This window comes from Cherax quadricarinatus, chromosome 70 (genome assembly GCF_038502225.1).
Source record: "Cherax quadricarinatus isolate ZL_2023a chromosome 70, ASM3850222v1, whole genome shotgun sequence".
NCBI classification, from domain to species: Eukaryota; Metazoa; Arthropoda; class Malacostraca; order Decapoda; family Parastacidae; genus Cherax; species Cherax quadricarinatus.
The window spans coordinates 15804134-15828407 of record NC_091361.1 but is presented as its reverse complement, the minus strand read 5'-3'; the positions used below and the strand labels follow the sequence as shown (position 1 = coordinate 15828407).

Here is a 24274-nt window from a genome sequence, read left to right as displayed (position 1 = left end):
CCTCTACAACTCTATTTTTAAATCAGCCCTTTCCTGTATGCTTATGAATTCTAAATTTGTCCAGTGTGAATCTAATGCTGAGAGCCCTCCTTGCTTAGATATTTATATCCAGTTTGTCTATTACAGGTTTTCAATCATTTACCCTCTCATTCTGTGCCTGCTAATTAAATTGGCAAATTGAATTCTTATTACTTATGAATTAATATAAAAACTGTGTTCACTATTTTTTTTTCAGATTCTTCTGGTACATGAAGCTTCTCAGGGAACTTTCTCACGGGTATTCGACCTGGAAGTGAAGGACCTACAAGGTGATGATGCAGAGAACCGCACTAGTCCCTTTGAGTCAAGATTCCCCATCAACATCGGAATCACTGGTCATGTTGCCACAACAGGAGAGGTAAAGTTTATCAGTATATACTAGTAAGAGTATTTTTTGAACACACCGGCTGTATCCCACTGAGGCTGGGCAACCTAAAAGAGAAAAACATAAGTTTTTCTTTTTAAATTTAGTAATTTATACAGGAAAAAGGACTACTAACCTCCTTGCTCTTGGCATTTTATTAGCTTCTTATGACATGCCTGGCTTGCAAAAAAAGAATTCTGTTCCACTTCCCCTTGGAGTAGTTAGAGTTAAAAGTAGAAAAACAACACTCCGTGATAAATATTTCTCATTTTGATTTTGAGTTCTTGATATTGAGCTGCTACTCTGTGTATTTATTAGATTAGGTGTCTGTGAAGTAATATATCACTCTTTATTTAGTGAATTAGATATTAACCCTTTCAGGGTCCGTGCTGTAGTTCTACGGCTTTAAGTTGAGGGTCTAAAGCATAGATCTACGCCATGAGCTCAGCTCACTCTGATAAGCTGTGAGCGGTAAATTTGGGCCTAGATATGAGAGAATACATCTATGTGCTATGTGTGCACCACATAAAACAAATCCTGCAGCACATAGTGCATAATGAGAGAAAAAACTGAGACCGTAATTTTCGATTAGAACAGCGACTTTGCAGTGTTTTTTCGTATGCTTTTTATAGTTGTATTTGCAATTTCTTGGTCTCATTGATAGAATGAAAGCTATTTTACAGAAATACAGATAAATTTGATTGGTTTTAGTACTGGAAATGGCTTGAAACTGAGCTCAAAGCAGCGGAAATGTTAATTTTTTGCCGATGTTGAAGAGTAAACAAATGACCTCACACTTCTAATACAAGCCAGCTGGTGGGTCCAATATATGTTCACAAATGTAGTGATATTATTTTTACAGTTATTACAATAATGCATATCAATAAAACTTGTACTTTTTGGTTTCAATAAAATTTCATTATGTGAATAAAAAATAAAAATGGAATTCATTTGTAAAGTCTGAAAACATAACTAATGAACAGAGGAAATGTTAGTTTAGTGCCAGGAATGCCTGCATTGTTTATTCTGGACCCTATTTTGAAATTGGAATATTTTGAACTTTGTGTTAAATTGGCCAAATTACCAATTTCTGATCACTTTATTTTGTAGTTAAAACAGGTGACTTGGCAATTTCTTGTGCTCAGTCAATAGAATAGAAATAATACTAGTGAAATAGCTAAGAATTTGGTCAACTGGAATAATGTAATTGGCCTAAAATCGGAGTCAAAGTCAGCAAAATCGCCGTTGCGTAAATATCGCTGATACATAAAAATTCGCGAGAGCATAATTTCGTCAATTTTCCATCAAATTTCATACTTTTTGTTTTATTACTTTCAGAAAAAGATTCTCTAACATTTTATAAGAAAAAATAAAAATTTTTTTTTTAAATTCTTGGACCCTGGTACACTTTGAAATTTGGCCTCTGGACCCTGAAAGGGTTAACTGTTAACTTTATCTTAACATGCTGTTGATATAAAGTCACTTTGTTCCTTCTGGAAGTCTTCATGAAATTTTTAATGGTTTGAAGTTTCACAGACATTGAAATTAATAAATTGAAATATTTGCTGAAGATTTATTTCATTTCACATATCAACTGATATTATTAAAGAAATTAAAAAAAAAATAAATGCTAATTAAAAAAGTAAAACAACATTTATATTTGTTTGAAAAGGCATTAATCTTAACTTTTTTTGTATGATTACAGACCTCTAAAGTGTTCTTGGATGATCATAAGTATGAAAGAGAATAGAATAAAGTATTGTTCAAATTGCAGTAGTAAAGTCAGTGATAAGATTTGAGGAAAAAAAAGTATATATGACCTTTAACTACTGAAGATAGGACTGCAGAGTAATAATATAATATACATCAAGTGACACTCTGAATGATAAGTGGGACACCATGAGCTGGAGATTCATATATATTATGATGTCCACACACTTCTGGAAAGACAGCAGTTGAATGAATGACATTGATGTTTTTTGCCGTGTCTAGGAAAAGGAGATGGTAAATAGCACAGGGATGTTAAACAGCACAGGGGAGCTCGGCTGGCATTGGTGGAGTGTGGACGTGTTTTCTAAAGGTTCCTGAGTTGTTTATTGGTGGTGTAGGCCCTGTTTAGGCTCTGCTTCACCTTCTTTCTTTTCTTGTGTGCTTGAGTTGTCATTGTCTTCTCCATCAGGCGGTGTTGTGTGGCCCATTTATGGGGGATTCGACTGAGATGTCATTCGCCCCAATAGGGAGGGACCCCCCTCCTGTCTCTACTCAGTTGACAACTGTTTCACTACCGTCAGACCAAGATATGGCTAGTGTGCCCCCTACTGGGATAAACAAATGGGTCCTTGAGGTTGATGACAGTGCCAGGCCCCTGTCTAGCCCAAAATGCCAACCCACCACTTGTCCAGACTATGCTCCTTCTCCTCACATTACTCCAGATGTGATGGTGGTTCTTGTGCGTCCTAAGGATGGCGGTACACCCTTCACCAATCCACGGGACATCACCAACACCATCAGTAGTGTCAGTGGAACGCCTTCCTACTGAACAAAAGAAAATAATGGAAAAACAAGAAAAATGATTTTTGAGAATTTTACTTAAAATTTAAATATAATAAAAAAAAATGGCCTTCAGTTCTTGTAGTTGGGTAGGAGTAGGTATGGCCCTGGATAGTTCCTCTGATGTTATTTATGTAGGTTATCCTGGGAAGATGGTAATCCGATGTTCTGGAATCTCCTACCACTTGGATGGAGCACAAGTAGAATAGGTAAGGGCCGGTAGTTGTAGAATAATGTTAATAAGTATTATTAACACACGTCTTGCCCCTTTATCTGGCGTCTATCCTGGAAGACCACGCCAGGAACAGAGCTGACAAATAAGAGAAAATAAAACTGGTTACCCATAGTCATGATAATATAACATTTAAGAAAGAAAAAGAATGATAAATGCCAAAATCATTACTGGTAACCAGCAAACACTAGAAAAGAACAAACAGTAATACTCCTGGTAGATCACCCTACCTGATTAGGAGAAGAGTGGAGGCGAAGTGACTCTCCAAACTTCAATCCACACCAGGTAAGGTCAATATTACCAGGAGTAGAAACTTTAACAAATCGGACACCAGGAACTAGTTTTGCCCCAGCCCGCCAGAGAGGGGGGGGTGTGTGCGCGCGCAACGTAACTCGCTAATGGTTCCTGGTTGCCCGAACAACCTTAACCCCACTTACCCCTACTTTTCCCTCACAATACCCCCTTCCAAAACTTATGGACGGAGTCAATAAGTCAACGAACAGAGGGAAAAGCACTAAATACAACCTCGGCTCAGCCAATCTGAAAAGTGGTTTTCAGAGCCAGAAATATAAACGACTTTAAACTTATAGGGCTGAATAGCCAGAGCCCATCTCAAGAGTCTGCTATTTGACCCTTTAAAGTTTTCCAAGTACATCAGTGGCTTGTGATCTGTTTCAAGCACAAAGGGTTTACCGTATAGGTAGTATTTAAATCTACTTATACCCCATACTAACGCATAACATTCTTTCTCCACAGTGGAATATCTTTCTTCTCTGGGCAGAAGCTTCTTACTGGCGAAAGATACTGGGAAAGGTGTCTCCTCATAATATTGAAGTAGTACAGCCCCGAGTCCAGAATGGGAGGCATCTGTTCGGAGACAAAATATTTTATTAATATCTGGTAATTTTAGGACAGGGGGGTTTGAAAATATACTCTTAATTTCTTCGAAGCTTTGGTTGGCTTCCTCAGAACAACTAAGAGGTTCCTTGACACCCTTTTTCAAATAGTCTGTAAGAACTGAAGTTAAGCTACTTAGATTTGGTACGAAATTTCTATAGAAGTTTACAGATCCAAGGAAACTTCTTAATAACTTTTTAGTAGCAGGGAACGTACTTTCTAAAACAGCTTTGGTCTTATTAGGAAGTGGTGAAAAGTTGTTATCAGAGATAATGAACCCAAGGTATTGTACCTTATGATAGCCAAGAAAGCACTTTTGTGGTTTAACTGTAAGTCCATGAGTTCTTAGTCTTTTCAAAACAAGCGATAGTGTATTTAGATGGTCTTCCCAGGCATTTGTCATGATATAAATATTATCAAAATACACTGATACATTCTTTAGATCAGAAAGAACTATTCTCATAAGCCTAATATACGTGGCACATGCGGTAACCAAGCCGAAAGGCATTGTGCGATATTGCATTAGACCTCTATGAGTAGGGAAAGCAGTGTATGGTTTCGAGTCTGGGTGTAATGGCACTTGATGGTATGCTTGGGAGATGTCTAATTCCGAGAAGAATTTGCAGTCATGAAATTTATACAAGTCATGATCAATTACTGGCATGGGTTCTGCATCCCATTTAGTTATAGTATTTAAATAACGAAAATCTTGTGCAAGTCGGTAAGAATTATCGGGTTTCTTAACCATAACAACTGGTGAACAGAAAGCTGATTTCGAAGGTTCTATGATATTTAAGTTAAATAGTTTGTCAACCTCATTATCAAAAGTTTTCCGTAAGTGAACGGGAACAGGGTAGATTTTCCGCTTTACTGGTTCATGATCCGACAATTCAATCTTGTGTACAATAGTGGTGGTAAGTCCTGGTACCTCTGTGAATACGTCAGAAAATGAATTTACTAAGGCACTTACTTGAGACTTTTGTTTATTTGACAAGTCGTTGTTAATGTTGACATTTGACTTCTTTGGTGAGGGATCATGCGTTAAGATATCCAGTAGTTCCTTCGATTCTGTAAAAGACTCGTCATCTATAATACAAACTCTACATTCGTACGAATCACCACTTGTATCCAAGCTGAAAGAAGAAGTATCTTCGTCAAAGGCATTTACGCAAAGATTAACTTCTCTTCTATGGTACCGTTTCAAAATATTGACGTGATACATTCTCTCTCTACCCTTGACATCCAAGATATAATCTACCTTATTGCAGACCTTCACTACTTTATACGGTCCGCGCCATGTAATTAGCAATTTGTTGGATTTGTCAGGTAGGAGAACTAAAACTTCATCACCAACATTAAACGTACGCTTGGAACTTTTATGGTCAAAATAGGTCTTGTACGTTTCCATAGACATCTCTAGGTTTTTACTGACCAAATCGGCGGTTTCTTCCAACCTTTCCCTTAGATCTAAAAGAAACTGATAGCTGTTTTGAACCTCAGGTTTGATATCTTTGGACCAAAGTTCATTCAAAATAGATAGTGGACCACGAGCTTGTCTCCCATAAAGCAATTCAAAAGGGGAATAACCAAGGGAATCACTTGGAATCTCGCGCATTGCGAAAAGAGCACATGGTAAAAATCTATGCCAGTCCGTTGGTTTAAGAATACATAGTTTTTTTAGTATTGACTTTAGGATGGCATGTTGTCGCTCCACTCTTCCGTTACACATCGGATGGTAAGGTGTAGTGAAAAGAGGTTTAACACCCACAAGTTGATAAACGTGTTCCATTAATTCTGAAGTGAATTGAGCCCCTTTATCCGACAGAATTTCACGAGGTATACCTACACGTGAAAAAATAGAAAATAAGGCTTCTGCGACTTCTATGGACGTAATGGATTTTAAGGGTACCGCCTCTGGGAAGCTGGACGCGTAGTCAATCATAGTTAAAATATATTTATGACCTCCTGATGAGCGAGGTGTGATAGGACCAACTATATCTACTGCAACCCTTGCAAAAGGGACTGAGAAAATTGGCATCTTTACCATAGGAACTCTCCTAGTTCTACCCTTCTGCGTGGAAAGTTGACATACGTGACATGATCTGCAGTACTTATAGATGTCAGAGGACATGCTAGGCCAGAAATATAGGTCCTTGATTTTATTATAGGTCTTCCTATGTGAAAAATGGCCAGAGACTGGCAAGTCATGAGAAATCTTTAAAATAGTTTCACGGCAATCCTGCGGAATGACTAACAGGCTTCGACCAACGTCATTGGGCTTGTCCGCAGACACTATAGTCTTGTACAAAAGATCGTGTTTGAACTCAAACTTGTAAGAAAATTTCTTTCTCTGGGTCACCTTGCCATTTAAAGCTAACTTCCGAGATTCCTCTAAGGAAGGACAAGTCTTTTGAAGACCCTCCAAATCTATATGAGACAGCTCGATTGGCTTTCCTTTGGAAAGAACTAATGGGTGGATAGGTTTTACCTTAGACTGAGCTCTGGTAACGACGTTAATCGAGTCTAGTTGTTGTATAGATTGTGCCACACGTAGTTTCCCACTGGCGTCTGCGTTGTCCAGTTCAAGTGACTGACTTACTAAAGGTGTTACCGGAGTTTTGTAACCATCAGCTCTCTGATTTAGGTTACCCAACTGAATCTCATCTGGAACTATCTGTGAAGAAACAGAGATATTAGGTTCCAACCCTTCCTTGGAAACTCCAAATTCCAAACAGTCCTTCTCAGATGGGAAAGTAGCCCCTTGTATGTTCCCAACCAAAACAGAACATGAGGTTATCGGGGCAACTACAGCATCTACCCATCCTGAGAACCATTTGCACCTAACAAAACATCTGACTGTTGGAAAAGAATCGCTTCTTCCTAAATAGTCAGTTAATTTAGTGGACTTATAACGTGAAGAATCTAGGTTAGGGAAAAGCTTACTCGAGATAACAATACAGGAACATCCTGTGTCTCTAAGAATGGTTGATACATTCATACCATTGACTGTACCTTCACTAAAAGGTGCGTTTATGTTTGATTCAGTGAAACATTTACCGACATTTTCACCTTTTTTTCTAGGACAGTCGGGACGTCTATGACCCCACTCATTACAGTTGAAACACTTTACTGTGAAGGCCGTGGAATTCTTAGGTACGGAGGGTTTGGATCCCTCAGATTGCTTAGGCACAACAGGCTTATATCTGCTACGCTCTTTAGGGTAGTTATTATGAGCGCACGCATATATATCAGCAGCTTGTGCCATTTCTGCAGCCGTATGAACGTTTCGTTCTTTAATGAATATTCGTAAGTCAGAGTTTACAGAAGAAAGGAATTGATCTCTTACCATCAGGTCTCGTAAAGATTCGAAATCGTGGTCAACCTCAGCACTATCAATCCACGAATCAAATAATCTGAAAAGTGTTGTTAAGAATTGCATGTAATTTTGATGAGGAGTTATTTTAATGTGTCTAAACTCCGACCTGTAATGATGAGTAGTTTTTTTGAAAGCCTGGAGTATAGCTTTCTTCAGCAGGCTATAACTAGAAATAACATCAGAGGGTAGAGTGGAATAGACGTTTAGTGCTGAACCTGACAGTAGTAAGCCAAGCCTAGTAGCCCAAGAATCTACTGGCCAGTCACAGAGAGTAGCAGTACTCTCGAATCTCGTAATATATGCCGCTATGTCATCTTGTTCTGAGAAAGGTGGTATTTGAGGCATCCTAATATTAGGTTCTTGGGAAGGGTATTCCAGTACCCCTTCATCTATTTTCTGCTTAGATAGTTCTACCTTCTTGGCTTCTAATTCCAATCTTGATTGTTCTAACTCAATTTCCTTCATTTTGAAGGCTACCTCTCTTGCCTGAACTCTATCTTCTCTAGCTATCCTTTCCTGTTCGATTTTATCCTCCCGAGCTAGTCTTTCCTGTTCCTTTTTCTCTTCTCGAGCTAGTCTTTCCTGTTCCTTTTTCTCCTCTCGAGCTAGTCTTTCCTGTTCCTTTTTCTCTTCAATAGCCATTTTAGCAGTAATGTAACTATCAAGGCTTTGTCCAGTAAATCCCATTTCCTTTCCAGCTTTCAACCAGAAATCTAAAGAATCCATCTTGTAAAAAGAAATATTAAGCACCCAACTTCAACTGACAATTAAAATTAACAGTAACGTCTGTTACAAAAGAGGGACAGTCCGCACACTTTAAACTTCCCAAAGTAGAAAATGAAATAAATATTTCTCCCTGGAAGAATACACTTGTGGGCTCAATAGCCTTCACTAAGCAAAATACACACGGTTCACACAGGAGGGGTTATTATCAAAGTTCCCCAGGTCCAACAAATAGGTAAACTTCTAAACCGAACCTTAGAACCAAACAACGGTAAGTCAACCAGACTACCAGTAATGACTTGACACCTCAACTAACTCACCCTTTTCTATCTTAAATGTTATACTCACAACCAGTTGAACCATCAGGACGATGTTGCTTCAAGAGTCGGATCCTGGCAAGGTCGCCATTGTCAGTGGAACGCCTTCCTACTGAACAAAAGAAAATAATGGAAAAACAAGAAAAATGATTTTTGAGAATTTTACTTAAAATTTAAATATAATAAAAAAAAATGGCCTTCAGTTCTTGTAGTTGGGTAGGAGTAGGTATGGCCCTGGATAGTTCCTCTGATGTTATTTATGTAGGTTATCCTGGGAAGATGGTAATCCGATGTTCTGGAATCTCCTACCACTTGGATGGAGCACAAGTAGAATAGGTAAGGGCCGGTAGTTGTAGAATAATGTTAATAAGTATTATTAACACACGTCTTGCCCCTTTATCTGGCGTCTATCCTGGAAGACCACGCCAGGAACAGAGCTGACAAATAAGAGAAAATAAAACTGGTTACCCATAGTCATGATAATATAACATTTAAGAAAGAAAAAGAATGATAAATGCCAAAATCATTACTGGTAACCAGCAAACACTAGAAAAGAACAAACAGTAATACTCCTGGTAGATCACCCTACCTGATTAGGAGAAGAGTGGAGGCGAAGTGACTCTCCAAACTTCAATCCACACCAGGTAAGGTCAATATTACCAGGAGTAGAAACTTTAACAAATCGGACACCAGGAACTAGTTTTGCCCCAGCCCGCCAGAGAGGGGGGGGTGTGTGCGCGCGCAACGTAACTCGCTAATGGTTCCTGGTTGCCCGAACAACCTTAACCCCACTTACCCCTACTTTTCCCTCACAAGTAGATCTTTTTTCGGCAAGGCTTGCATAGATGGGGGCGTCCAACAACTCAGTAGGGGTGCAGCCCTAAGGCTCCGGCTCCATCGTAAGGCTTTTCTGGCTAGAAATTTGCCACTAAATGCCATTCATGTCCTGGGTAGGTGGAATGTTGTCTGCTGGGAGGTCCGCTCCTCAATCCTCACCGCCGGCTGTTGTTACGGCAGAATTGGACTGATTTCTACATCCCTCTCAGATGAGGAGATCCACTCTAAATTGGTTCACAGTGGGGGGTGACAACTTGGGTTTGCGGGAGGTTTGGAGCCTCTCGAATCATCCTACCCCATCTCGTATGGTTTGTGTATGTTTCTCGGGTGCTCTCCCAAAATTTGTGACTTTTGGCAATCTAAGATTTCCTGTTCTTCCTTATACTTTTCCTTTACTCCAGTGTCGGAAATGTTTCCTTTTCAGGCATGGAGAGTTGTCTTGCCGTGGTAAGGTAAGATGTGCAAACTGCAGCGGGTTTCACCCAGTAGTTAAAGACGGCATTACCTGTACCCGCCTGGCTTCGTGCTACTTCTGTAAAGGGCACCACAAGGTTACCTCCTGGTCTTGCCCGGCATATCGCCAGGCTCTTGATTTGGCAAACTCGGCCAGGGCCCCGTCTTGTTCGCTCAATGAATGTAACTCCTGCTTGCGGTCTGTAAAGCCAGTCACAGTCCGTCAGTCCCTGCCTCCTTCGCCTCCAGTGCCCCCCACTAAGGGAGTCTCCCCAACACCAACATGGCACCTGTACTCCGCTGCTTTGAGGGCTAATATCCCTGTTACAAATCGGTTTGGGGCTCTTGCGGACCTCTCTTTCCCTTTAGAGGATTCCCCACCCCCGGGGCAACATCAACTCAGGGTGTGAACATTAAAATGGTATAAAATTCCGACAGGTTGTTAGGTAAGACACATATGCAACAGTTAGGTATCTTTATTTCGAAACGTTTCGCCTACACAGTAGGCTTCTTCAGTCGAGTACAGAAAAGTTGATAGAAGCAGAAGATACTTGAAGACGATGTAATCAGTCCATCACCCTTGAAGTTTTGAGGTGGTCAGTCCCTCAGTCTGGAGAAGAGTATTGTTCCATAGTCTGAAACAATATGGAGTTGAAGTGACAGGATGGAGCCTATATACTGCCAGGAGGTGAGATGTAGGCCACTAGTAGAGGTAAGAATGTTGTCGTTGGAAGGCCAGGTCCCTCTCAAATCCAGCCATTCTCACTGTTGCATATGTGTGTTACCTAACAACTCAGGGTGTCCTCGGACTCGGCTTCCATTGAGGAAGTTATTGCACATGCCCCCCCCTCATCCACAACACATGTCCTCCCGTCGAGGTGGTACAGTTCCCAAATCAAATCGTTGCTCAGAGCCCCACCCAGTTCAGATGGACATCATACCTGACCCCGAGCCTCTCGTCTCGCAGCCAACTCCCCTCCCCCCAATTCTCCTCAACCACAGCCTCGGCCTGTCTCCACTCCAGGACCTTTCATGTCTGAAGGTCCCGCTTTTTCACTCTCGCCTGCCTGGGCTTTATTCCTTCATCCTATCCTCCTCCTGGTGGAGGAGGTGCTACATTCTTACTTCCAAGGCACCTCTTTTGTGACTGCATGTCTCTCAGTTCTCCCTCGCCTTATTGGGGTGCTTAGTTCACACACGTGAACCTTTCTCACCCCTCTGTTTTTCTTCATTGGAATGCACGTTCTGTATTGGGGAAGCTTCCGGACCTTCAGAGGTATCTGGCTGAGGTACAGCCACTGGTGGTGGGTCTCTCTGAGACATGGTTATGCCCTCGACATTCTCTTCAGATGCCTGGTTTCACTGTTTACCATAGGGATCGCCTTGCAGGGAGCGGAGGTGGCCTAGCTCTTCTTGTACGCAACCAGCTCCAGAGTAAGACCCTCTCTCTCCAAACCTATGAGAGTGGAGTGTTGGAAACTCTGGCTGTGAGAGTTGCCTTGGGCACTCAGTGGTGCAACATAGTCCTGATCTATAATCCGGGCAGGTCGGTTACACAGAGTGAATTTACCTATTACTTTGGACAACTCCGTGGTTCTACGCTTGTGATAGGAGACTTTAACGCAAGGCACCAGTTCTGGGAGCCATTCATTTCTTTGGGATCGGTGAATCCCACAGGTAGGACCCTGTTCCAAACCCTCCTCGCATCTCACCTTTCGTTGCTCACACCACCAGGTTTGGAGACTAGAGTGGATCCTTATACTGGGCGAGTTTCTACCCTGGACCTCATTCTTGGGTGTGGATATTTTACTACAGCTACTGTAGGCCCCTTCATGGGAAGTGACCATCTTCCAGTCCTTACTTCTACAAATGAAGCCTTAGCAGTGCCAGTGATGGCAGTTCGTTCACAGTGGAAAATCACCCAGGATGGTTAGACAAACTATAATCGGACCCTTGCTGATTACAGCCTGCCTCGGGACTCCTTGCTGGATGAGGCTGTCGTGTCTCTTCAAGGGGCCATGCTTGAGGCAGGCTCGCGTTCATTCTGTCTCTCCGGGAGCTTCTCCCGTTCACGCCCCCGGGTTCCATGGTGGAATGATGAGTGCCTCCAAGCAGTGAAGGTGCGTCGGACAGCACGAGCATGGTGGCAGTGCCAACCCTCTCAGACTCAGCAGTTGGTTTACCGAAGGGCAGACGCTCTTTGTCGGCGAACCCTCCTCCAAGCAAAACGTGCATCCTGGGCTTTATTCTGTTTTTTCTCTTTCTTTTCACACCTCTGCCAGTCAGGCATGGGGTTTTTTCCACTCCATGTTGGGATGATGTTCTGTAAGTACTTTTCTCCTCCTGGGGGAAGGAGCGACTCCACTCTTACCCCAAGACAAGGCTGAGACATTTGCAGATTTCTTCAGTCCCCTGGAACTCTCTCCAGATTTTCTTCTCCTCCTCCTCTACTCTCTAAGGTGATCAAATGGGACCCTTTGCCACCTGCCATACCCGAGGTTCACTGCCAGGTGCTGGCATCTCCCTTTAGCTCCCATGAACTGCAGCGGGCACTTTCCCAACTTTCTTCCTGCTCTTCTCCAGGGGAGGACAACTTACCTTATTAATTTTTACTACATCTACCTCCCTCCTGTACAGAAGCTATGCTGGAGGTTTTCAGTACCAGCTGGTATACAGGTGTCTTCCCTGATATGTGGAAGCACTCTCTTCTGATTCCGATTCTAAAGCTGGGCAAGGATGATACCCAACTGAGCTCTTACCAGCCCATTGCTCTACTGCCCTGCTTGGGTAAGATGCTGGAACGACTGGTAGCTACTCATCTCTCTTGGTGGACTGAGGAACATGGCCTCCTGCCTGATAACCAGAGTGGCTCCCAAGAAGGTCGGTCCACCCTCGACCCTTTGCTTCAATTTACACAGCTTGTGCACACTTCATTTGAATGCTGGGAGTTCCTTTTGGCTGCATTTTTGGACCTACACAGAGCATTTGACTCTGCATCACACACAGCAATTGTTTTCAAGCTGGCCCGCATGGAGCTGACAAGAGCTCCCCTCTGCTGGATGCGCAACTTTTTGCAAGGGAGGGCCTTTCGTGTAGCAGTGGGTGGTGCTTTGTCCTCACCCCATTCTGTATACCGGGGAGTGCCCCAGGGATCTGTTCTTAGCCCACTCCTTTTCTCTGTCTTATTGTCGGATCTCCCTTCCATCCAGGGAGTGCATACCCTGGTATGTGCGGATGATGTGGCCCTTATGTGCAGTGCCCCGGCTTTACTGACAGCACAGGAAACACTTCAGGGTGCCCTGCAATGCATAACATCATGGGCCACCACCTGGGGTTTGGAGGTTAGTGACACTAAGTCCAAGCTCTTATGCTTTACTAGATGCCGACTCCCCACTCTTCCATCAGTCTCATTGAACCAGATGCCAATCCCTTTGGTCTCCTCTCATCATTAGTTGGGAGTCACCTTAGATGCACCATTCTTGACGTGGAAGAAACACATAGCGGCCCTCCACCTCTCGTGTGCACATCGCATTGCACTTATGCGCTGGATCTCTGGCACCAAGTGGGGTTCGGATTGAGACCTTCTCATAAGTTCTATACAGCTATGGTTCGCAGCAAGCTCACTTATGTGAGTGAGGTGTATGGCTCGGCTTCTTCCTCCTCTCTTCATCACTTAGACATTCTCCAGAATTCAGCCATCCATAATATGCTGGGGGCATATCACCCCTTCACCCCTATCGCAGCCTTGGAGGTAGAGTCAGGGATAGTCCCTCTCTCATCGGTGAGGACAGCGAGGAACTGTTTACGACTCCATCATATTGCCTCTCTGCCTTGTACTCACCCCTGTTGCCTCTCTTGACAGATGTGGGAGACAGCCTCTGTCCCCCCACATTTGGTTTAGCCTTCCTTTGTAGCCAGGGCCCAGCATTCCCTGACCTGCCTTACACTTCCTGCACTTGTGATGACTCCCTCCCCTCTCCACTCTCCGGCACCCCCCTGGCTGGACCTGACACGATACATTCACCTGGATTGGCACTACATGAACAGGGAACCCCCTCAGTTAGTTGCATTTCTATTTGAAGAGTTTCGCTCTGTTACATATGGCTCTTCATTTTCTGTCTACACGGATGGCTCGGCACGGCCCTCCCCTCCTTCTGCATCATCTGCGGCCTTCTTTGCTAATCTCTCCCTGTGTCAAATGTGGCGGTTAGACCCTGCTCATTCTGTTCTGGCAGGGGAGCTCTTCGCCATTCACCAGGCTCTGGCTTTTGTCCTAGATCACATTCTGCCACAACCATTGGTTCTCTTCTCTGATTCCCAATCTTCCCTGGCACTTTTGTGCTCTGCCCATCCACGATCACTGCATGTCCTCGTTTGTCGGACACAATCTCTCCTCCTGCGCTTCTTGCAGAGCCCAGGTTGGAGCATCTCCCTTCAGTGGGTACCCGCCCATGTTGGAATCTGGGGCAATGAAGTGGCAGATCGGGCAGCCTCCCTCGCACACACACTTCCTACTGTTACCCCTCTTGCCCTGGGCCACAGTGATTTCACAAGGGCTGTTTGGAAGGGAATCCATCATCAGTGGCAAGAGGGCCTTGCACACTCCCTCTCTTCTTCAGTGTTGGGCTCTGTCCAAACTTTAATGGCCCCTGCCCATGGGCTCGCCATCCCAACCATTCGGTGGACGTTGCACTGACTTGCCTTCAAGTAGGGCACTCGCGACTGGTGGCTCATCTGTACTGCCTTCGGATGATGGACTCTCCGTACTGTCCGTGGTGTCCCTCACAGCCTGAGATGGTGGAACACTTCCTGCTGTGGTGCCCACGTTATCACTCTGCATGGACTACTCTCTGTGCAGCCTTGCGCACACTTGGGGTGCACACTTTCACTCTACCTGTCCTCAGTGGGGAGGGGTTTCGCCCTCTGGACCATCAGGAGATATTGGCCTGTACCTGCTCCTTCCTGCTGGCCTCAGGGCGTATCAGAGACATATGATACATAGTTATTAGTCAAGACATTCTTCCACTTTGGTCGATATCCCCTCTCCTAGCACTGGACGGCCGGGTTTGATATGGCGTATGCTGTCAGTGGCCCTGAAACCCAACAGAAGAAGAAGAAGAACAGCACAGGGATGTTAAACAGCACAGAAATGGTAATCAGCACAGGGATGGTAAACAGCACAATGATGGTAAACAGCACAAGGATGGTAAACAGCACAAGGATGGTAAACAGCACAGGGATGATAAACAGCACAAGGATGGTAAACAGCATAGGGATGATAAACAGCACAGGGATGGTAAACTCTGCACAGAGTGGCAAGAATCATAGTTAACGAGTGTCTGGTGTGTTGTCTAAAGCCAGCATGTGATATAACTTAGAACATTTGATATGCCTTGAGCATTTGATATAATTTAGTGCATTTAATGTAACTTGGAACATTTGATATAACTTAGAGCATTTGATATAACTTAGAGCATTTGATATAACTTAGAGCATTTGATATAACTTAGAGCATTTGATATAGCTTAGAGTATTTAATATAACTTAGAACATTTGATATAACTTAGAACATTTGATATAACTTAGAACATCTGATATAACTTAAAGCATTTGATACAATTCTGTTGAATAATGGCTGGCATAAGATGGTTATGAAGGTTTAACATGAACAAATATCAGTAAAGAACTGGAAACCATTTTAGGACTGTTAATATGATTAGTCTTAATTAAAGGTGGCAATATAATAAGCCAATGTGTCACAGCTCATCTTAGAATAATTTAAATAAGACTCTAGGACAAAATACTAAAATGAAAATTATACGAATGTAAATGGGGTTTCTAGATCACTGTTTTTGAAACTGGCCTCCAGTTTTTTTTTTTTCTTTTTTTTTTGGGGGGGGGAAGGAAAATCTGCACTGGGCCTATATAGCGAGAGCTGGTCATGGGCTGGGCCATGGGGGCGTTAATCCCCATAACACCTTCCAGGTATGTTTCTCCCAGTACAGTGGACCCCCGACTTAGGATATTAATTCATTCCAGAAGTCTGTGCGGGTGCCATTACCGAATGAATTTGTTCCCATAAGGAATATTGCAAATTAGATTAGTCCATTTCAGACCCCCAAAAATACACGTACAAAAGCACTTACAAAAATACACTTACATAATTGTTCAAGTTGGGAGCTGATCGTAAGGCGGGGGTCCACTGTATATCCAAGAATCTTTCTCTGGACATGACTTAATTCTGTTAAAAAAAATCATGTTTTATTCATCAAATGCCATTTCATGTAACTTAAATATACTGGATTAAAAAGCAATTACAATGGACCCCCAACTTACAATGGCCTCAACCTACGATAAAACCAACTTACAATGCTTGTCAGCATAAAAATTTGACCCCGACCTATTGAAAAGCTTGACTTACATCATTCATCCCGAACGTGGCTGTTTGGTCTGTCTGGCCTAAGCGCCTCAGCTGAGCTAGTGTGACATTTACAAGCTGGGGTGGACGGTTGCATGCATACATATTATTCCAGTGTTTTTAGTGCTTGTAACTGCTAAATAAGCCACCATGGGCCCAAAGAAAGCTTCTAGTGCCAACCCTGTGGTAAAAAGGGTGAGAAATACTATCGAAATATTATCGTACCATGGTCAGCTGCTGCTGCACCATGGTCAGCTGCTGCTGTAGCACCATCACCTGCTGCTGCTGCTGTACCACTGTCAGCTGCTGCTGCTGCTGCACCATGGTCAGCTGTACTACTCAAAGATGTGGAGAGACTTGTTGGTGTGGCTTATCGAGAATACCGAGAAAATAATTAAGCCCAGAGGGTTAGCCACCCAGGATAACCCAAGAAAGTCAGTGTGTCATCGAGGACTGTCTAACTTATTTCCATTGGGGTCCTAAATCTTGTCCCCCAGGATACGACCCACACCAGCCGACTAACACCCAGGTGAACAGGAGAAAATCCCTGGAATTAGTACTCATATTGGTGAATTTAAGGCCAGCAAAGGTTTGTTTGAGAGATTTAAGAATCATAGTGACATACACAGTGTGGTAAGACCTGTTCTGGAAGAAAATGCCAAACAGGATCTACATTACTCAGGAGGAAAAAGCACTCTCAGGCCACAAACAGTGTCTCATCACTCATCACTACATCTTCAATTAAGGTAAGTGTCATTTATTCTTCACTTAGTACACTAGCACATGCACAATATATATTGTGCATGTATCCTTCTTTTTGTGTGTAGAAAAATGTATATATCATGTGGTAAAAAATTGTTTTGTCATACTTTTGGGTGTCTTGAACGGATTAATTTGATTTCCATTATTTCTTATGGGGAAAATTAATTCGACTTACGATAATTTCGTCTTACGATATGCTCTCTGGAACGGATTAACATCATAAGTCGGGGGTCCACTGTAGTACGGTATTGAGAAAAAAAAAAAAGATAGCCTTTTTAAAATATTAGAACATTTGGCACACTATTATTTACAGAAATATCATTTCATCTTTATTATGATGAATAAAAGCACTTAATTTGTGCCTTACCTTGCAGTGCTATATGGCCTTGGTGGGTTTAGTGCTTAGTTTTGATTATAATAATATTATGCCTTACCTTAAGGGTATACAAAAAGCATTATTTGCTCATTTAACCTTATTTCATTGTAACTGGATTTATCATTACAGTTTATTACCTTATTGTTTTGAAAATTATTGACACACTATTCTATATACATTACTTTTCTCAACAGACTGTATGCATCGCCGATGCGTATCAAGATGCCAAATTTGATCCCTCAGTGGATGAGAACACAGGATTCCGTCACCGATCTGTTCTGTGTATGCCAATTAAAAACACTGCAGGGAAAACTGTCGGTGTTGTGCAACTAATCAACAAGTTTGATAATCTTCCTTTCACTCGAAATGATGAAAACTTCCTTGAAGCATTCGCCATCTTTTGTGGTATGGGTATTCACAACACAGACATGTGAGTATTATTTTTTTTTGTTATTATTAATAAATACAGCCTCTCCTCACTTAGTGACGTACTCGTTTACTGACGACTTGGACTTATGATGGGCTCTATAACCAGTATTCATACCTAAATAATGTATAGAGCTGATTTCCTCTATCCTGTTTATTTCAGTATATAGTACACTACTGTATAAACATTTAAAAATACAGTGGACCCCCGAGTTTCGTGATTAATCTGTTCCAGTGAGTCTGCCGACTGGCGAAATTCACGATTGGCGAATCTATTTTCCCCCATAAGAAATAATGGAAACCTAATTAACCCTTTGAGGGTTGACAGGCCCTCTCCGAAACTTGTTCTCAGGGTCGGCCAAATTTAAAAAAAAAAAAATTATTTTCTCTTATGAAAAGATAGAGAATCTTTTCCCGATCATAAAGACACCAAAAGTTTGAAATTTGATAGAAAACTTACGGAATTATGCTCTCGCAAAGTTAGCAGTCTCGGCGATGTTAACGCATCGGCGATTTTGCCCACTTTGAGCCCCATTTTCGGCCAATTTCACTGTACTAGTCGACAAAAAACATGAATATTTCGCTAGAACTCCATTTTTTCTATCGAATGGGTGCAAGAAACCACTCATTTATGAAATTCAACTATCCAGTACAGTGGTCAGAATTTAGCAATTTTGCCAATTTCACACAAATTTCAAAAGATGCCAATTTCCGAATAGGGTCCAGAATAAACAAGAAAGACATTCCTGGCACTAGAATGACATTTCCTCTAGTCATTAGTCACGTCTCAAGGCCCCTCTTATATTCTTTTGCTTTCCACTTTGAATTTTTATTTTCACAAAAAATATAAGATTTACTGTTATGCAGACTACTGCATTAGTGTAAAAAATGGTATAAATATTATTGGTACACTTGTGAAAGAATATTAGACTCACCAGTTGACTTGTATTGCACGCTTGGCACGATTTGTTTACTTTTGAAGTTTGGTAAAAATCGAACATTTCTGCTACTTTGAGCTCAATTTCAAGGCACCTTTCTTTGCAAAACCAGTCAAAATCATCTCAATTTCTGTAATATGTCTTCCATTCTATAAAATGAGACCAAGAAAACTAGAATACAACAATAAATACCATACGAAAATACACTGCAAAGTCGCTGATTTATTAAAAAAAATGGTCAAAGTTTTTTTTTCTCATTATGCACTGTGTGCTGCAGGATTTTTTTTAGACTGTGCACACTGACCACATAGACCCATTCTTTCATATGAAGGCCTACCAGCTTTCTCCCACTAGATTTGAGGCCGCTAGAATTTATGAGTACTAGTACGTCAAAAACCCCTACGCGTAAGACGTACTAGTACGACGAAAACCCTCAAAGGGTTAATCAGCTTCAGACAGCCAAAAGTATTAACAAAAAATAATTTTTTTAAAGATTAAATATAGATTTACATACAGAAAACAATGACAAATAAATATGAAGCACTAATAAGATGGATAAATGAACATTTAACATCACACTTAACCTTTATTGATTCTTGTTGGTGTAGGAGGTAGGTAGGAGGCAAGAGGAAGGCGAGTTTATTATGCTTCAATATGACGCTAATATCATCTCTACGGCTTATTTATCTATCATAGAAACATGATATATACTATAGAATGAATAAAATATGTCATAATGTATGAGAGGAGTAAATGGTGTAAAGTGATGTTGTTGGGTTTAAGGGCCTCCACTGAGAGAAGCCTTGTTGGTGGCAGTGGAGGCTTTGATCACCATCACACTTAAACAATGTATGTAATTTATAAATAAGAAATATTTATATTTTTATTTATAAATAAGAAATATTTACATTTTAATTTATAAATACAGTGGAACCTCAAAAATCAAACTGCTCCCAACACAACCAATTATGTAAGTGTATTTTTGTAAGTGCTTTTATAAGTGTATTTTTGAGGGTCTGAAATGGACTAATCTAATTTACATTATTCCTGATGGGAGTAAATTCATTCGGTAAAGGCACTCGAACAGCCTTCTGGGCTGAAGAAAGTTCAATATTTGAGGTTCCACTGTAAGTAAGTTTATTCAGGTATACACAAATACAGTTACATAGATTACAGGCAGCACACTCCACCAATATTCAAAACTCTAAACCTACTCTCCATACAAAACATCCATACTTATTACTGCACCTACTACATTCATAGAACACTTAACTCTGATGTAAACCCTCCCCTCAAACGTCTCCTTACCAACCTCAACAGAACACATGACCATAACACAAGGCACAGATCACTTTTTGATGTTCCTCGAGTCCATCTCACGCTATGCAAAAACTCACTGCACATAAAAAGCCCTAAAATCTGGAATTCATTACCTGTGAATATAAAAGAAACACTGTCTATTTATAAATTCAAGTCTCTTCTTAAAAATTACTTACTCGCCCGCAACTAAATAAATACTGAATAATTGTATCTCATAAATTGTATCTCGTAAATGTTTCTCATTATTGTATCTCATAAATGTCTAACCTGAGACCCAATCAAACTTTTTTTTTAATTACATTACCTAACAGAATACTTCATTCTACTGAATGCTCAGCAACACAGTAAATGACCATATGACCTGTCTTTGTAATACTCATTTGTGCTAAATTGTTATCTGTTTACAATAATGTTTTTACCACTGAATATATCATTGCTTAGTTAATCTTAAGTTAATTTTAAGCCTGCCCATAATGCTCTGCATACAAGGGGCTTTGGCATGTTGCACTGTAATAACTGTATTCCTTTGTACTTCACTGTATCATGTTCAAATTAATAATAAATAAATAAATAAATAAATAAATCATACATAGCAGCATATGTGTAAAGTACCCAGGATAACCCAAAATATTCAAGAGTGACATATTTCCATTGATGTCCTTTTATATTTACACTTATATTTACTTTTATACTTACACTTTTATATTTACACTTACCTTGGAGGAGATGTTAGTTTAATTAGTTAGTTTGATGAAGATGTTGGCAGAGGTTTAGAGTGGTGGAAGATAGTAGGGCAGTGTATGTTCAGTGGTCCTATACACATCCAACAACATTGGAGAGTTACTCTCATGTTTTTTTCTATCACTTACTCACTTAACTTACTTGCTACACTGTTAATTCTACACTTTATTGCTGGCTGGAGCTACAGCCTTTATTGATACCTGCTGCTTTAGTATCATACATATTGTAGAATCACTGAATCACTGCAGAAGGCACATTCTCCCCTCTCTCTTCCTCCTCTACTTTAGTACTGTGCTAAGAGTTTTTTCTTAAATTCTATCATGTTTCTCACCTTTACCAAAGGGCTGGCACTAGGAGCTTTCTTTGGGCCCATGGTGGCTTATTTAGCAGTTGCAAGCGCAAAAAACAATGAATTATTATGAAATGTGTTGTATAAACCCGTGGGGTGATGGTCACATGCTGGTAAACAATGGCACAGTGAGTGTGAATAGTACTGGAGACTGGCTTTGTGTGCACTCTGACGAGCAGACGCCTCCCAGAAGGTCGCCGAATCACGAGTCCAATCACGAACCACGAGGCTAAATTTTGCCGAAAAAACTTGCCGAAAGTCGGATTTCATGAAAGTCTTGGCTGCCGAACGGCAGGATTCACTGTATTCCAGAAATGTTATAAATGGTGCAAAACTGACATCAAAACAATATCAAAGATGGTTGACACAAACCCACTACCATTATAGTATGCTCCTCACTTAGCAATGAATTCATTTACCAACGTGGTCTTAGGAAAGGAACTCCGTCATTAAGTGAGGAGAGGCTGTATATGGCACGTACTAAACCTTTTATGATCATAGATGACCTGGGAAATGGAAGGTAATCAAGTTTAATCCAAGCAAGGGAATGGTAGTTTTAATTCCTTGAATGAAAATCCCATTACCAGCATCAAGGCTCCCCCCTGAAAAGAAACACGAGAAAAAGATTCAATTTCTCCCCAGTAGTGAAATTTATTTTGTTGACTTTAGCATACAATATAAGAGCTGCTAATCTACATTTACTGTAAATGTTAGATATGCACAATCATAATGCAGTCTTGCTTCATTCATTCACATTTTACAGGAGCAAATAACTTGTAACATAAATCTGTAGGTCGCTTGAGAGGTACTTGTATGAATTTCTGATTCAGGCCATGGCTGCTGCCATTACTCACATGTTTGTTTAGAAGAGGGCTGGTAAAATACACTTGCCTTAGCTAATTTTCTGTACAATACACTACAATTTACCAGAAATATTTGAATATAATTGCAATTCTACACTTCTTTGGCATGTTGAGGACTGTAATAGGGAAGATAGAGGTAAGTATTATATCAAAAGAGCTTTAAGCTTTGATTTTTTGTGAATCTATGTGATTAGATATATACTTTAGTTTTGAATAACTCACATAGATTATTTATAAACAGAAGAACTGATATTGTTGCAGCTTACACATAATCAGTAAAATTGTACAGATATTCGATGAAAGTTCTTTTGTAATGCATATCCACGAACTTGAAAAGTTGGTAAAGTATAACCATTCCTAGTGATAATGCAAAGAAAATATTGTGGATTGATCAGATTCCCTAAACAGTTCTTTTAGTGGAATCCTTGCTGGAACAACACTAAAACTTGAAAACAGTGGAACATAAAAGTAGTGGGCAGTTTGCAGTACATTCACATAAAGTAATTGGGTCATTAAATATTTATTATTAACCCTTTGAGGGTTTCGGTCATTCTAGTACGGCTTACGACCCATGGTTTATGACGTACTAGTACGCCTAAATTCTAGCGCCCTCAAATCTAGTGGGAGAAAGCTGGTAGGCATACATACGAAAGAATGGGTCTATGTGGTCAGTGTGCGCAGTATAAAAAAAATCCTGCAGCACACAGTGCATAATGAGAAAAAAAAACTTTGACCACCTAAATGGGTCTGGGAGAGAGTGTGAGGTGGCTGGAGTTGTGGGGAATGAGGCTTCTAGCAGTGAGGTGCAGTCTGTCTCTCGCTGTGAGGAGGCTGTAGGTGGGGAGGTAGCAACGGCTACCAGCAGTGAGGTGCAGTCCAGCACCTGCTACAAGTGGCGAGTGGTAACCAGTAATGGGAGGAGAATCAGAATAAGGAAAGCTAAGAGTGAAGATCTGAAGGTAGGAAATCGCTTCTCTGTTCTTCAGGATGAATGTACTTCAGTGGCCAGTGAAAGTAAGGGTACTACTGCCCCTGCTAACAGAGGTAAGCGCATTCTTGTGGTTGGTGACTCTCAGGTAAGATATATTGACCGTGCTTTTTGTAATAGGAATAAGAAGATGAGAGATAGAGTGTGCTTCCCTGGAGTTGGTGTTGGGGACAGTTAACAGGCTGGATAATATCATGTCAGGTAATGGGAACAAGCCCATTATCTGTCTCAGTGCTGGTGGAAATGATATTGGGAAGGGTAGGAGAGAAGAGCTGCTAGATAAGTACAGGTCAGCTATGGATTTCATTAAGTCTAAGGGAGGGGTCCCAATCATATGTAGCATATTGCCTAGAAGGGGAGTAGGAAACGAATGGTTGTCTAGGGCAATTGGTGTAAATTGCTGGCTAGACAGATACTGCAAGGAACTTGCAATCCCATTCATTGACAACTGGAACAACTTTTATGGCAAACATGATATGTATGCAAGGGATGGGGTACATCTCTCTGGGGCTGGGGTAGTAGCACTTGCAAACTCAATTGAGAAGGCCATTGGTGAAATGCCTATGATTTTAAACTGATAGAAGATAGAGGTATGGGTGTGTGTGGGAAACAAGCAGGTTGCAATACTAGGGTTAGAAACAGTAAATGTATAAAAGGCATTCAGCATGAAGTTATAAATAAAGGCAATAGATCAGGTCAGCAAACAAAGGGAGACAGCAGAGGGCAGCAAGGGACTAGCTCCCTTAAGGTCTATTATACTAATAGCAGGAGTGTAAGAAATAAGATAGATGAGCTAAGATTAATTGCAAGTGCAGGAAACATAGATATTATTGCTATAACAGAGACCTGGCTCAATCTGAAAGATAGAGAGATGCCCTCTGAATGTCACATACAAGGCTATAAATTATTCCACACTGACAGGGTCAACATGAAGGGTGGTGGAGTAGCGATGTTTGTCAGAGACAATTTAAACTGTTGTGTTAGACAAGATATAAAATTAGAAGCGTCGGCCACTGAATCTGTTTGGTTACAGCTTCTCGATGGCCGAGAAAAACTAATTTTGGGTGTGATTTACAGGGCCCCAAATCATGATAGGGAGTGCAGTAAACTTCTATGGGACGAAATTCGTAAGGCATCTACATACGAAAATGTTGTGCTAATGGGAGATTTCAACTATAGACAGATTGACTGGAGCAATTTGACAGGAAATTTAGAGTCAGGTGACTTTCTTGATACAATCCAGGATTGTTTTTTAAAACAGTTTGTGACAGAGCCAACTAGGGGAAATAACCTCCTTGACCTGGT

At 41.2% G+C, this 24274-nt stretch overlaps 1 protein-coding gene across 7 annotated transcripts in view; it reads left to right on the top strand.

The window, feature by feature from the left end:
• Positions 1–24274, top strand: part of Pde11 (Phosphodiesterase 11) — a 580189-nt gene that overhangs the window by 500175 nt on the left and 55740 nt on the right. For all 7 annotated transcript variants that reach the window (XM_070099914.1, XM_070099915.1, XM_070099912.1 and 4 more), the window contains 2 exons: positions 236–397; positions 17539–17774. In XM_070099914.1, the coding sequence (XP_069956015.1) occupies positions 236–397; positions 17539–17774 (398 nt within the window). The remainder of the gene's footprint in view (positions 1–235; positions 398–17538; positions 17775–24274) is intronic.